Below are 13,673 nucleotides of genomic sequence, written 5' to 3' on the forward strand. Positions count from 1 at the left end.
AGACCCCGGGGTGGTAGCACTGTACATTTGACAATGCCGAAATACTGATCCACAGACTTGAAATCTCTAAAGATGATTTCGGGGTGCCCTACAGGATAAGGACAGCGTGCCTGCACTGTAGGGTAGAGCGATGTGAAGTCATAGTAGCGTATTTTCTCACCAGGCTCAGTCTTGTGATACAATTTGATGGCATTGGTGCGCCCCCCATAGAGAGAATCACGAGGTTCGATCCTGCTCTGTAGCTTCAGAGTCGTCAGGAATGTCTGAAGCGCAACATCACTTGTTTTCTGTCTAGCCCACTCACACTCCCACATGACCACCACACCCAGCCCAAAATCTTTTTTGAGGGCTGTGACTTTGATACGAAACTGCTCTCGCATTTCACCATAGCTGATCTTTGTGACAGGGTTTAGATGACCTGTGTTGTAGCAATCCTCACACCCATGATAAAAGCACCCTGCAAATTCGTAGGCTGTGTGTGTGCTTGGGGCATATCCGTCTAGGAAGAACGGTCCAAACTGAACCTCCCCACGATTGAGAGCATGGTGAATCTCCAAGTTGTTGATGTGTGCGAGATGCTCAAGCCACTCGATGGACACATTTGAGTACGTCTTGTGCTGCTTCAGATAGACCCCCTCATAGGTCAACGCTAATGTATTTGGTAGCAAGTACGACGTTTTGAAAGTAGCCATACACGCTGAGGCTAGTGTGGTATAAGCAAAGGGGTCTACAGAGGAGCACGCCATGAATGTGTCCCTATAGATTGTGCATGCTTTGTGCAGTACCCTCACATCATTGATACCATAATGACGCAGCTCCCTCTGAAAGTCAAATTTCCGGTGTCGTACAGATCTGTACCACACCATGAAATCTGTCTTTTCATCAGAAGTCATAGCATCATAACCGTAATACGACAGCTCGGGGTACGCCCCGTTGTAAAACTCGTTGGCTCTGGTATTAAATTTATGCGGAAAATAGCCTTTCAACAGATCTTCAAAACCAAGAGCAGACGGTGTTTTAGCCAAACGCATGGGCAAAAAGCTAAATGAATCGATCCACCTCTGTCTGTAGGTCTTATCGCACATCAAGATAACTCTACTACCCCGCATGGTCAGGAACGGAGTAATCCCCTGTTGTGTCAGGTAATCCAGAATGATGTAGCTGTCAAATCCTGATGCGTTGTGAGCTATGAATGTAAAATCTGTGAAACGCATGGATCTGTAGCGTCTGACAAACTCCCCCACACAATCAACACCACTAGCATGCCACTCTTTCCCGTCATACGTCATGGCAGCCACAAAGTTTGGCTCGTGTCGATCGTTATGATAACGCGTCTCAAAATCATAAAATACATATTTCACCTTTTTCTTATCTTTGGGGCCTACAGTTGCAAGTGGAACGGGGGCTGTAGGCGACAGCTCCACATCAGGGGGCTGTATGTAGCATTCATGCTTGGTGTCGCTGAGTATCACTTCACGACAGTGCACACACTTTGCAACACTACATGCGTGGACAGGCCCCGGCTTTCCTGTTTTTGAGGAGCGCTTGGCAACAATATACTGTCTACAACATTTGTTACAATATTTATTCTTTTTACAGGGTACAACTCCGTATTCGGGTGATAATAGCTTGTGGGTGGTGTAGCATCGCTGAGACTTACAGATACGGTTACAGTCTGTACACTTTATCGTCCTGCCTGGTTGTCTATCGCATACTGTTAGACACACGTTACAAAAGAATGGACATCTGTGATACAGAGGGGAAGCATAACCCTTATAGCAATATTCACAGACATAGTTTTCACCAAAGAACCCCGTCCGGTTCTCTATGTAGTGGTAGTGTGCGTCATGCAGGTACAGCCAAATTGTTTTTGTGTGCTGTTCAGGATGTGTCTCAAACAATTCCAACTTCTTGAAAGTAGAGTTGTGATGAAAAATCAAAATTTTAACATCTAGATGCTTCTCAAACGCAGAAACATCAGCAAAACCAACTGGATGATTGTGATCAAATCCTAAGCTGTTGTGTAAAGCCTGGGCAACCAACAATTTAGCCTCTTCAGACACTGTATCATCCCCCGACACTGTATCACCCCCCGACACTGTATCACACCCCGACACTGTATCATCCTCCGCCACCCCCTCTTTTAGATAATGAGCTATGCATAGCGAGAAACATAGATTGTCATGAGTGTTGGAGGGGGTGTATAGACTCAATCTTTTCCTGCTTATGATATCATCATAGGGGACGCTTTTTAACTTTAACCGGACGCCTCCGTTTTTATTGTGAACGCCTGTGACAACAAACTCTAACGCATCATCAGTCAAGCTATCGTCATTACTTTGTATAACTTGCGAAATCTGCTCTAGAAACGTATCATCATTGTAATCGTCACCAGTCGTGAGTACAGCCTGGATATCACTGGCCAACGACGGCCCCCGCAGGACCACGTTTAAAACACTGCCACGGACGGTTCTTTGAGAGCACTCTGTTATGACGCCTGTCAACCTCTCCCTGATAAAATTAGGTATCTCTTCTAAATTATCGGTAGGGATAGTCCTTAGATCAACAGAGCGTCTAACCTCGAAGCCGTTAAAGTAGGGATAGTGTCTTATCCTCGTCTCATCATTAGTGCTGACTGCCCCTCCACACTCGGGACCACCATCATCATCATCATCACCACCCCCACCACCACCCCCACCACTACCGCCTCCATCATCGCTACCCCGGACGCCCAACACCTCATCTACCCCCTCCGTTGTTCCATCAGCATCACCCTGTACACCATCACCTGTACAGGCACCACCCCCACCACCACCACGCTGAATAGACGACCCTTCATTTACACTCTGTACAACCCCTACGACATCATCGTCATTACCCCTCTGGCCAAAGAAACCTTCTATCTCACCCCCTCTGTCTAGATCCTCTAATACCCCACACACAGTCCTCTCTATAGAATTGAATTCCGTACTATTTAACAATTCATCAAGATCTGTATCACACACGTCATCAAACACATCATCATCGTCATCCTCATCACCCCAGGCATCTGGCAATTCCGCCACCATGCCTGTATCGTTAGCAAACTCATTCATCAGCTGATCAAAACATGTGTCCGTACTAGTGCTGCTACTACTACCACTGCTGGATCTACGTCTCCTCTTGACATTGCCATTAACAGACTTGCATTTTCTTTTTCTGGGGCTCATGTTTATTGATTGATTACAAATGTATTTTTACCAAAACGAATATACAACGTCACACAAAAAAAAAAACATAACAAAAAAAAAAATCAAAGATATAAAAATCAAAGATGAATACGTGATTTTAAAAAGACACAATTTTACAATAGACAGGCCCCACAAAGTTGACTAAGGCTACATCCTCTTGCGTCTCTTGAGCTTCTGAAACTTTTTATTTAGGTCCACGAGCAATGTAAGCATTCTATCGATAGCTTTGGAGTGGTCACCTAGAGTTTTATCATGCGCTTTAACCTCATCCGCCACATTCATCACCTTAGACAAGCATTTAGCATAGTTTTCCCGCACAGCCTTCTCCCGTAGGGCTTCGGCCCTGTAACGTTGGCGAGCTGTTATAGTATCGATTTTAACTTTAAGGGCTTCGATCTTGTAACGTCTGCGAGCTATTATATCGTGGATTATAACTTTACGTTCGAGTTTCAGAATGCGAAGCGCCCACATAGCATAGACATCTTGTTCTGACCCTGTTTTTATGCCAGCCGCAGGTACAACGGTAGAAGGTTCATCGTCTGTGTGTGTGGTAATTACCGCCGCGGACCGGGCTGTGTCGTCACCACGGCTCACCTCCGGCGGATTGTTCAAAGGGGCTTTAGAGGTAGATGGGGCGCTGGCCTTGGTCGCCACCTCTTCTGCAGTATTCTGCAGGTCTGGCGAGGGGGTGAGATCGCTCCGGTCCACTGATGGCTCTAATGCAAGCTGTGGGGCATCCAGGCGCATGAACTGGTCGTCCCCCAGATCACCGTTAATCAGGAAGTCGCAATCTGCATCAGTCAGCTCCGCTTGTGTTCTCTCCGGACGGTCTTCAGGGGTAATGTCTGCGGTACCTAATTAAAAGAAAGAAAAATAACAATCAATAATAATCAATAACGTGATATCTAGCGCTAATGTGTATGTACATCAGTATTTACAACTACCCACCGTTTGGTATATCATCACCCGGTTGCACAGCTAGGACACCTCCAGGCTGGTCAGTCACAATATGCTCACACGCTCTCCTCTCGGCTTCACCCCTCTGGGTCTCAGCTATGACCAGCTTTATGGTCTCCCCTGATAACAGGCTTTGAGTTTTCCTCTCAGGCCTTACATCAGTGACATCATCAGGTTTTATAACACTCTCCTGTGGTGCTGTGGGTAGAGGTGCTATGAAAAAAAAAAAGAAAAAGCAAAAGAAAGCACAGAATAAGAAATGTGACGAATAGCAATTAGATAATACATCAGAATACCATAATAATATTTTGATACCTTACCTCTAGATGGGCCCTCCCCATTGGTCAGATCAACAAGGGCGGGGCTTTGGTTCATCCACGTCGACACAGTGTCAAACAGACCTATCACATAACATAGACATTGATTGTTTACCTCCAGGGTCTACATATAAGTAGTAATAATAATAATAGTAATAATTCAACCTTAATGATTAAAAGGGGTAGGGTTATATACATACACGGTGGTGGGTCTGGATAATGGAACACATGTCCCTGTGCATCTGTTGAAATACCTAATAACACACTTTTTCATCAAAACAAATATAAAAAACAGTTACACCATATGTCATAGGTCTAATATAACTGAAATAGAGAAGGTATTAGGAGATACTCACTGCTGATCAGCATGTTGTAGTGGTCTGTGTTTGTCTCAGTACGACTGGCGAAAATAAAAAGAGCTGCAGAGGTGGTTGTCTTCTCTTGGGTATGGACAGGGAATCAGATGCCTAACAAACCTGATCTAGGGTTTGTTTTTTATAACCCCCATACCCTAGTCGACACCCCTCAGAGTATCAGATTCATTGATCACCATCCCACCCCCTGGACATATGCAAATCCAAAACCCCTAGGCCTACGCCCAACCTTGATCATCTCACAACCCCTGATCATCCATCGGTATCTGGTAAAATTGCTGACCCACAATAAAACATTATACAAACTCTGGATGGTCCACTTTACCCCCTCCTCTTCCCCAACCGTGAAAACAGACACACGGCCTTTGCACCCTTCACTTAATGAACTTCCTCTACTATCTGCGGGAAAGCATCTCAGAATTAACAAAACACATAACTCTCCCTTCTTCTTGACACCTATCTGGACACCTGCAAATCCTTCACACACACCCCCACACACACACACACACACACACACACACACACACACACACACACACACACACACACACACACACACACACACACACACACACACACACACACACACACACACACACAGTCCTACCCTCCAGCCATCAGGTCTGTCAGGGCACTGTCGGGTCATAGCCAGCAGGCCACCCAATAAAACATTATACAAACTATGGATGGACCACTTTACCCCCTATCTCTTTCCCCCTCTGAGAAAACAGACACACAGCCTTGCACCCTTCACTTAATGAACTTCCTCTACTATCTGTGGGAAAGCAACTCAGAATTAACAAACACATAACTCTCCCTTCTTCTTGACACCTATCTGGACACCTGCAAATCCTTCACACACACACACACACACACACACACACACACACACACACACACACATCCCACACACACACACACACACACACACACACACACAACACACACACACACACACACACACACACACACACACACACACACACCCACACACACACGCACACACAGTCCTACCCCCAGCCATCAGGGCTGTCAGGGCACTGCCAGGGTCATAGACAGCAGACCATCCCAATAAACATTATACAATCTATGGATGGACCACTTTACCCACATACCTCTTTCCCCCTCCGAGAAAACAGACACACGGCCTTGCACCCTTCACTTAATGAACTTCCTCTAATGTCTGTGGGAAAGCTGCTCAGAATTAACAAACACATAACTAACCCTTCTTCTTGACACCTATCTGAACACACACACACACACACACACACACACACACACCCCACATACACACACACACACACACACACACACACACACACAGTCCCACACCCAGCCCGCAGATCTGCCTGGGCCCAGTCAGGTTGCTGGTAACAGAACCCCCCAATAAACATTATACGACCTCCGGCACTCTAAACCCATTAGCACTCCCTACTCCACCACAAACACTTGCTCAGACATCATCCCCAGAAAACTGTGGCACCCGGGGAAAAACGAGCTCCCAGCCATACGCCCACTTCCGGTCTGATACATGAATATTAATATCTGGACAGGAAGTAGGAGAGCTCCGTGATCGTTATAAGGGGGATATATTATTAACTACTCACATAGCATACCTCAGCCAAATTTTACTGTGGCATTGCGAAAAATAACAGTTACGAGTTAACAATGAGCTATGTTATTAGTTTTATAATGATAGAATATATGTTATTAAAATAGAATTAGCATGAAATCACTTCTACAGTCAAGTGTTATATGGATTATATATATTGTTTCTTAAACATGCAACGCTTGAAAACCTTTGTCGCTAAAATAATTATTCAGAAAGAGACATTGCTTTTACTCATGCTGCGCTTGCAAAAGTAAAAAGCGTAACTCAATTATTTTGCACTTCAAGGCAGTATGGGATATCGGGCAGAAATGAAAGGCACACTAGCTATTCAGGAATATAGTTGTTCTTGAAATCCATGTGACATGGGCCTCTATTACTGCCATGTTTAATCAAAGTCTATAAAAATCCAATTCATAGTAACTACAAATAAATCAGTTTCTGCACTCTCAGATGCATTGACATAGAATTAACTGAGAGCCAGAGGGAACCATGGTAAGAAACCAACCTTCCCTCTACAAGAACCTATGGGATGTTATGTACCATTGTGTATTGGATAGGCCGGGGGATCAGGGTTATACACGTACATTTGGACAGTAACTGTTCAAATAACTCTTACTTTTTGGTGCATTTCCCATTTTGTAGGTCCACCATTTTGATCTGCAAATATGTATAATAAACCTGTATAGTTGATATACTGTAGGCCTGTCACATAGAATCAAACTTGTCAGTCGTGCATATTTAAGTTATTACCAGGAAAGATTTACATGTGACCAGTGATCTTGAGCAGTGTCTTATACAGTTATATATATATATATATATATATATATATATATATATATATATATATATATATATATATATATATAAATAACTCAATAGCATTGCATTTTTTTAGCTGATAGCTACTCTCACTTGCACGTTAGGTTATGTGAATTACACACATTTACATTTATAATTTGTGTATGTGACAGATCATCACTTTGCAATGATGGAATGTGCCTAATGCCACACATTATGTTTGCAATGTGATTATTTCAGGTAGCCTGAATTCCCAAGACCAATTCGTAAATGTTTATTAGTCTGGAATCTCTCAGCTTTATCAACGGCCGCAGACAGAAATGCCTCTGGACGACAGACCAAAAGCCACTCAGCAACGACACGTTTGACACACGGCAGCCATCTTGGTTGTTGAAAATATCACAACAGCACTCCCAAAGGGCAGGTTGTGATTGGCCAGGCTCAGGCCAGGTCTGCTGGGAATCTGTCTGAACAGGAAGGGGACCAGACTCATATGCCAGAGCAAATAAAACATGAGCTCGCCGATTCGTCTGGTTCCCAGGCTAGATGGTGCCTACTTTGATCCATGCTACATTAATCAACGATTCAACCCATACACACATACATACGGTGGGTTCACCCTGTGTATGCTCATAAATGTAACATGCATGCTGGTACCACTTAACGGGAATGACAATAATAAAGTATACGATTCATTAAGACATATACATTTATTCTTACCCTGCCACACTACACAGCACATTAATGTGTAAAAAGATAAAAGGGCAACTCAGGGTTTATTGTTGCTCGGCCACCTTCCCCTTAGTAACCTTTGTTTTCACTTTTGTAACCGTATGTCCATAATTTCATCACTGCAGAACATTTGGCCGACTGTGCCGACTGCGCTTAAGCAAGGTGTTTTTTGGGGGTTGAAATACATGGAGAGCTAAACTCTTTTGGCAATTATGAACTTGAATCTTCACAATTCAATTTCTAGCTGAACGTCTGGCCAAAGTCCTGTTGGAACCAACTTTCATAACCCAGAAAAGGACCAATCAGCGCTAGAGTGCAAACTTTCTAAAAACAATGATCTCCAGCAGGTGAATCAAAGTGGTGAACACAGCAAATGGCAGACACCTGACAGAGCACACAATTGACAGATAGTGCCATTTATAAAAGCTTCATAAAAACCGAAAGTTTCAGATCAATATCTGTACAACAATTCGTTGATTATTTCATGTTCTTGACAATGACTTAAAAGAATACAGCAGGGCTCCAGTCTTGGTTGAGTGTTTGCATGACCACCACCCATAAAGCAATCTGGGGAGTCTGGTGAACCAGCACCTCGTCGATATGGGCTGTGTTCGACACGCAGGCAGGCAGTGGGGGGGCTGACTGTCTGTCGTTCCTGCTCGTGGGGGCCCCCTGTGCAGATGTGGCGGACGGGGGCCTCGGAGAAAAACAGCTAGGGCTTGTTTACATCCGAGCCCTTCCCGCCGCTCCTTTGGTGTTGTTGTGCCTGGTTTCAATTCTTCTTCTCGTTCAAAGGGGTCCGTTGCCACGGGGGGTTTACACGTCTGATCACATGATGACATCAAAGGAAGATGAAATGGGTGCCACACGTCGGTGGGATTATGTATGCTGTATATATATATCGAGTCACGCAGCTCATTTGTGGAGTCTGAGGGACGCAGAGATGCAAAGCAAGAGAAAAATATATCTGTGTGTGTGTGTGTGTGTACAATGTTTTTATTGGCATTGTTTTCGGTTCTTCTCAAACTACTACTACTACTAAGACAACACGTCATCTTTCTGATGGAGTAAGTGTGCAAATGCAGTCGTATCGACTGAGCCCACAGAGTTACTTACTCTTCCTGAAAAGAAGCAGGAAGTTGTTTGGACGCAGCAAGACATCGGATTGAGTGACAGCAGAGAGAGAGCGGGTGTACGAAGCAGTTCAGCTGCTTGACGCAGTGAATCTGCAACCTGGAATGTTCTCTTTTTGCCTTGGTACATGCTGAGAGAGGAGACTTGTTGAAGAAGTGTTGAGGGAAAACAAATCCATCAAAGCATTGTGGAGTGGAGTCATCTGATTGTCTATATCACAAGGAACAGCTGCGTCACACCATAAGAGAAAGACTACAAATATATGTATGAGTAGTAGCAAGTGCTTCAAAATGGCCCCTCGAAGGATCTGCAATTTCCACCAGGAAAACGAATCGAAAAACATTAATCCACCTAATCAAATCCCTCACTTGATAAGGTCTATTACATATGCATATTAACGCACTTGAAATCTACCCATGGTAACAGTCCAAGGTTAAACTCGTATTGGATTTACATTAATGCAATCAACGGAAATAATGAAAAATATGAATCTATGCTGCGGTTTAGGCAAAGTCGCTCTTTTAATGGGCTTGTTGAAGTGGAGCTGGGTCGTAACTAGGAATGTTATGATAACCACCTTGGCAGGGCCACTGCCCCTAGCTTGTATTAATCCAACTAAAACTTTTACCCCCATAATAGATTGAGGAAATGATAAAGCCAGGAAGTATGTACAGTATACTGTATCAGAGTCTCTATTATTGTCGGCTGGGAGTCTGGGACATACCAGTGGTTTGGGTCTGACTGACATCTACTGCTGCAAAATAAACTGAAATAAAACACAATAACTTGTTGTTTACGTGATACAGAGGTTGTTGCAGCCTTTCCATACAAAGTCTGGTACTCTGTGGAAAGCAGGAGCATAGTACTGACTCACCGAATAAGCACCCTTGTAAATGTCTCCCTGGATTCTGATGTATTTGAGTCTGCATTGCAAGGCAGGCATTTCTAATTGGAGGCTATGCATTCTTAAGTAAGGTTAACACCTGATGAACTACTGTTAAGATACCATCCGACTTGTATTTAGTTTCTTGTCTTTCTTAGGGCTATACCCTCGATATCAATGAGAAAACAGATTTGTCTTGTTAAAAGTAACTTTAGACCACTGTTGCTCGGCTGAGTACCAGGAAAATACAATCTGAGTCAGGCACAACCGGCCTGGCTATGTTACTCCCTTGAGAATATGTCTCTGAATAAGCGTCAAAGAAGCTAAAATATAACAACTTCACTTAATTGTTCTATTGTTAATCTTTGAATTGTGCCAAAGACTTTCCCTTTAGACATACAGTCATCCTCTTCCATTTCACATAGAGGTTAGATTAATAGGAAGACATAGCACTGCTATCGTGGTCTTGGAATACATTTGGCAGCAGTCCCCTTAACAAGCCAAGCCAGCTGAACGGATGATGGAAACATTCAGACCGGCCCAGTTTCAGTGACCTGCCCTTTACATTTAAAGGTGTATTGTACTGCCAGCATGAAATTAAATGTGAACTTGGAACACTGTTCTAAGTCCTATCCACCCGAACATTTACTGCAGTTAATAATGGTCATGTTCTTGAACATAACTCTCACAGCAGGGAAGGCCCTTTGGTTCAACCTATACTTTTTACATATTGTATTTTTTTTACATTCTGCCTATTGTGCAAGCTAGTTATTATAGAAGGAAAATGTTATTCACACACACACACACACACACACACACACACACACACACACACACACACACACAAATGTGTCAAGTTGGTAACACTCACACTGACACACAGATTTTATTTAAACTGTAGGCTATATATAAATAACAATATAAAACACTTTTTTTTTTACATTTTTTGTATTCTTTCCTGTATTTGCAGCTGAATTTTTCGTCTATAATCAATAAAGTACTACGTCAATGAGAAAATGACCAGACAAATTACAATAAGATAATACTTTGTAAATTAATGTGTGAATAATGAAGCCTCAGCTCTTGTATAAAAGAAACATAAATCATGACCTCTGCTGCCACTGAATTCACCATCGCTATCATGTATCTCCATCCATCTATCTGTTGGTGGCCGTTCTGAACGGCGTCCTCAAAGTGTAAAACATTGCCACCGCAGGAGCCATGGCGCCAATACATGATTGGTTGTGGCAGCGCTGCTTTTATCAAAGGTCACCGTAGCAGGAAGCCCTACGTGGGCCCTGTGTGGCTATCCGTTTCAGACCAACAACAGACAGGAAGTCAATGTTGGCCATGCCTCTGCAGTGTGTAATGTCGCAGAATTAACTGATACCATTTGTCTAAATAGAACCATTATGCCATAGGTATATTACAGTATATAGATAATTTTTTTCCTTTTTTCATGTATTCAGTCTCGCTGAGGTTAGGAGGGACCTGATTTATCTATCAATATATCTTTAGATATAGATATATTTATAGAGATTAAAATCTCTATCCCCCTGTGTGGATACCTTCCTCATCCCTACGCCATTCTGCAGGTGGCCGGGGTATCTGATTAGAGATGTCCTCAGGCAGCCAAAACACACATTAATTCTGTAATGACTCGCTGTGCTGGAGCGATCAGTGCTATTGGTCAGGTGACATGAAGCTAGGGGAGAGTCATCAGTGCCAGGCTGCCTAATGACTTTTTAAGCTCCTTTGCAGGAACAATGACTTTCATTATTCATCAAAGGCCAATTTCTGTGAAGATTTGATATGCATGGCTATCCACCGTGAATAGAAAAACTTATCGTATTTTTTTTGGTCACAAAGGCTTTGACAGAATGCCGTCAACATATAGGATCAACATCGAGACGACACTTGAATAACCAATTGGAAGAAATATTGCCAATTTAAAATAGGATGGAAAATTCACAATATCAAAAAAATGTCTAAAATGGGCAATCCTTACCTGTGTGTTCTTATTCTTAATATTATTATAGTCTGTGAGAATTGGCAGAATGTGTGGACACAACAGTGGCCAAAACAAATGACTAGCCTGCACAAAGTTTAACAAAGCTAAAGTAATGTACAGTATGTCCAAAATAGCAAAGGTTATGTCACTCATGCACGCAGTCACACCAGGACATTCAATCATACAGAGCAAGGTGGCTTTTTCCTCCAGTCTCATTTTTTTCTTTCATATGCGTGTCTACTGGGAGTTATGTTTAATTCATGAACAAAGACCTTAAGGAAAGGGTTGTGTTCATGTCCCTATAGGTCCCTCCGTGAATTTATCAAGGTCAGTGAGCAGGGGGTTCTGAATCCCTGTACCTGAGCTTTTTACAGCCACCCCCATTTTATACATTGACCATGTAGGCTTGCATTTGTACGATGTTTCTCACAAGGTAAAAAACAGTGCAGTTGTCTTTTCTTATAGAGGTCATCAAAGTTTTCCCTGAATGTGGGTTGCTTTGTTGTTGTTATTGTTTATCTGTTTATTTGGATTTACAAAGTTATTTCTTAAAGTAAGCACTATAATACACATAATACACTATAATACACAGAGCAAGTAAGACACATATACACATATATACATATATAAACATATATACACACAAATATACGTATATACATACATATACACACACACATATATATATATATATGTCTATTTTATTGAATTGTGATATACGCACAGTAAATAACAGGTTATGATAACCTGCTAAACTGAACCTTAAAGGTATCCTATGTCATACAGTATTTCCTCATCAAAATATCTAAAAGACAATCTATGTTATATATTTTGTTGAGTTGTGTACTTGTCATATCCCAATTGTTTTCCAATATTGTTCAAACACAGAACCATATTTGCCAAATTTTTGATTGAGAGACTTCTAACAATTAGATGAACATATAAATATGAGTTGGGGCACAAAAGTAGCTGATTCATTGTTAATATGCAACTTTTCAAAATATGGTGGCAAAACGAATGGACTTAATTGACCACAAAAACCACAACCAACATCAGAGAGGATTTAATCAATCCATTTTCAATAAAAAAATTAAGATTTTAATCTTGTTCTATTGACTTTTACAATGTTGGCCTATTGCATTTTAAAACATAATACAAAAAAAGACAATAGATGAAGAACAAGAAAAAGTGAATTGTTTCACCTCATTCATCATATTACAGAATGGTACCGCATTTGCTTTTTTGTTTATATTCGTCCAGACAACAAATCTAATGTTCAACTTTCATGAATTGCCAGGTATGTTATGATTGTCTGATCAATCCCCAGTATTTCTGGCCTGAGCAGCAGTTTTCTGCTGATCAAGGCGTCCAGTATACAGAGTCTAAATGATAGAAATACAATCTGTTTACCTCTCTCCACTGTCCACAGGAAGAGAATATTTTCTCTGTGGGATGGAGGATGATTTAACTTCTCATTTATTTTTACAGAACCTTTGTTGCAAACCAATATGTGAAAAGAGACATCATCCATTACAGTAAAGTTACTAGACAATAACTACGGTGGCTCTTATAGCTCAACGCAGTGCGACTTAAGAAAACACATGTAAATAGACAAAACACAAGCA

The 13,673-nt window shown here is 42.1% G+C and overlaps 1 protein-coding gene across 1 annotated transcript; it reads right to left on the bottom strand.

The window, feature by feature from the left end:
• Window positions 1–3,377: 3,377 nt before the first annotated feature.
• Window positions 3,378–6,193, bottom strand: LOC311358806 (uncharacterized protein; the record flags this gene model as incomplete). Its single annotated transcript, XM_084478919.1, has 4 exons — window positions 4,705–6,193; window positions 4,508–4,588; window positions 4,179–4,400; window positions 3,378–4,084 (listed from the first exon to the last, which is right to left on the bottom strand). Exons 2-4 carry the CDS (start codon window positions 4,560–4,562, stop codon window positions 3,378–3,380), a joined length of 984 nt encoding a protein of 327 aa, XP_084335045.1. The 5' UTR covers window positions 4,563–4,588; window positions 4,705–6,193.
• Window positions 6,194–13,673: the final 7,480 nt, after the last annotated feature.

Source organism: Micromesistius poutassou (assembly GCF_964030765.1).
Source record: "Micromesistius poutassou genome assembly, chromosome: 14".
Taxonomy (NCBI): Eukaryota; Metazoa; Chordata; class Actinopteri; order Gadiformes; family Gadidae; genus Micromesistius; species Micromesistius poutassou.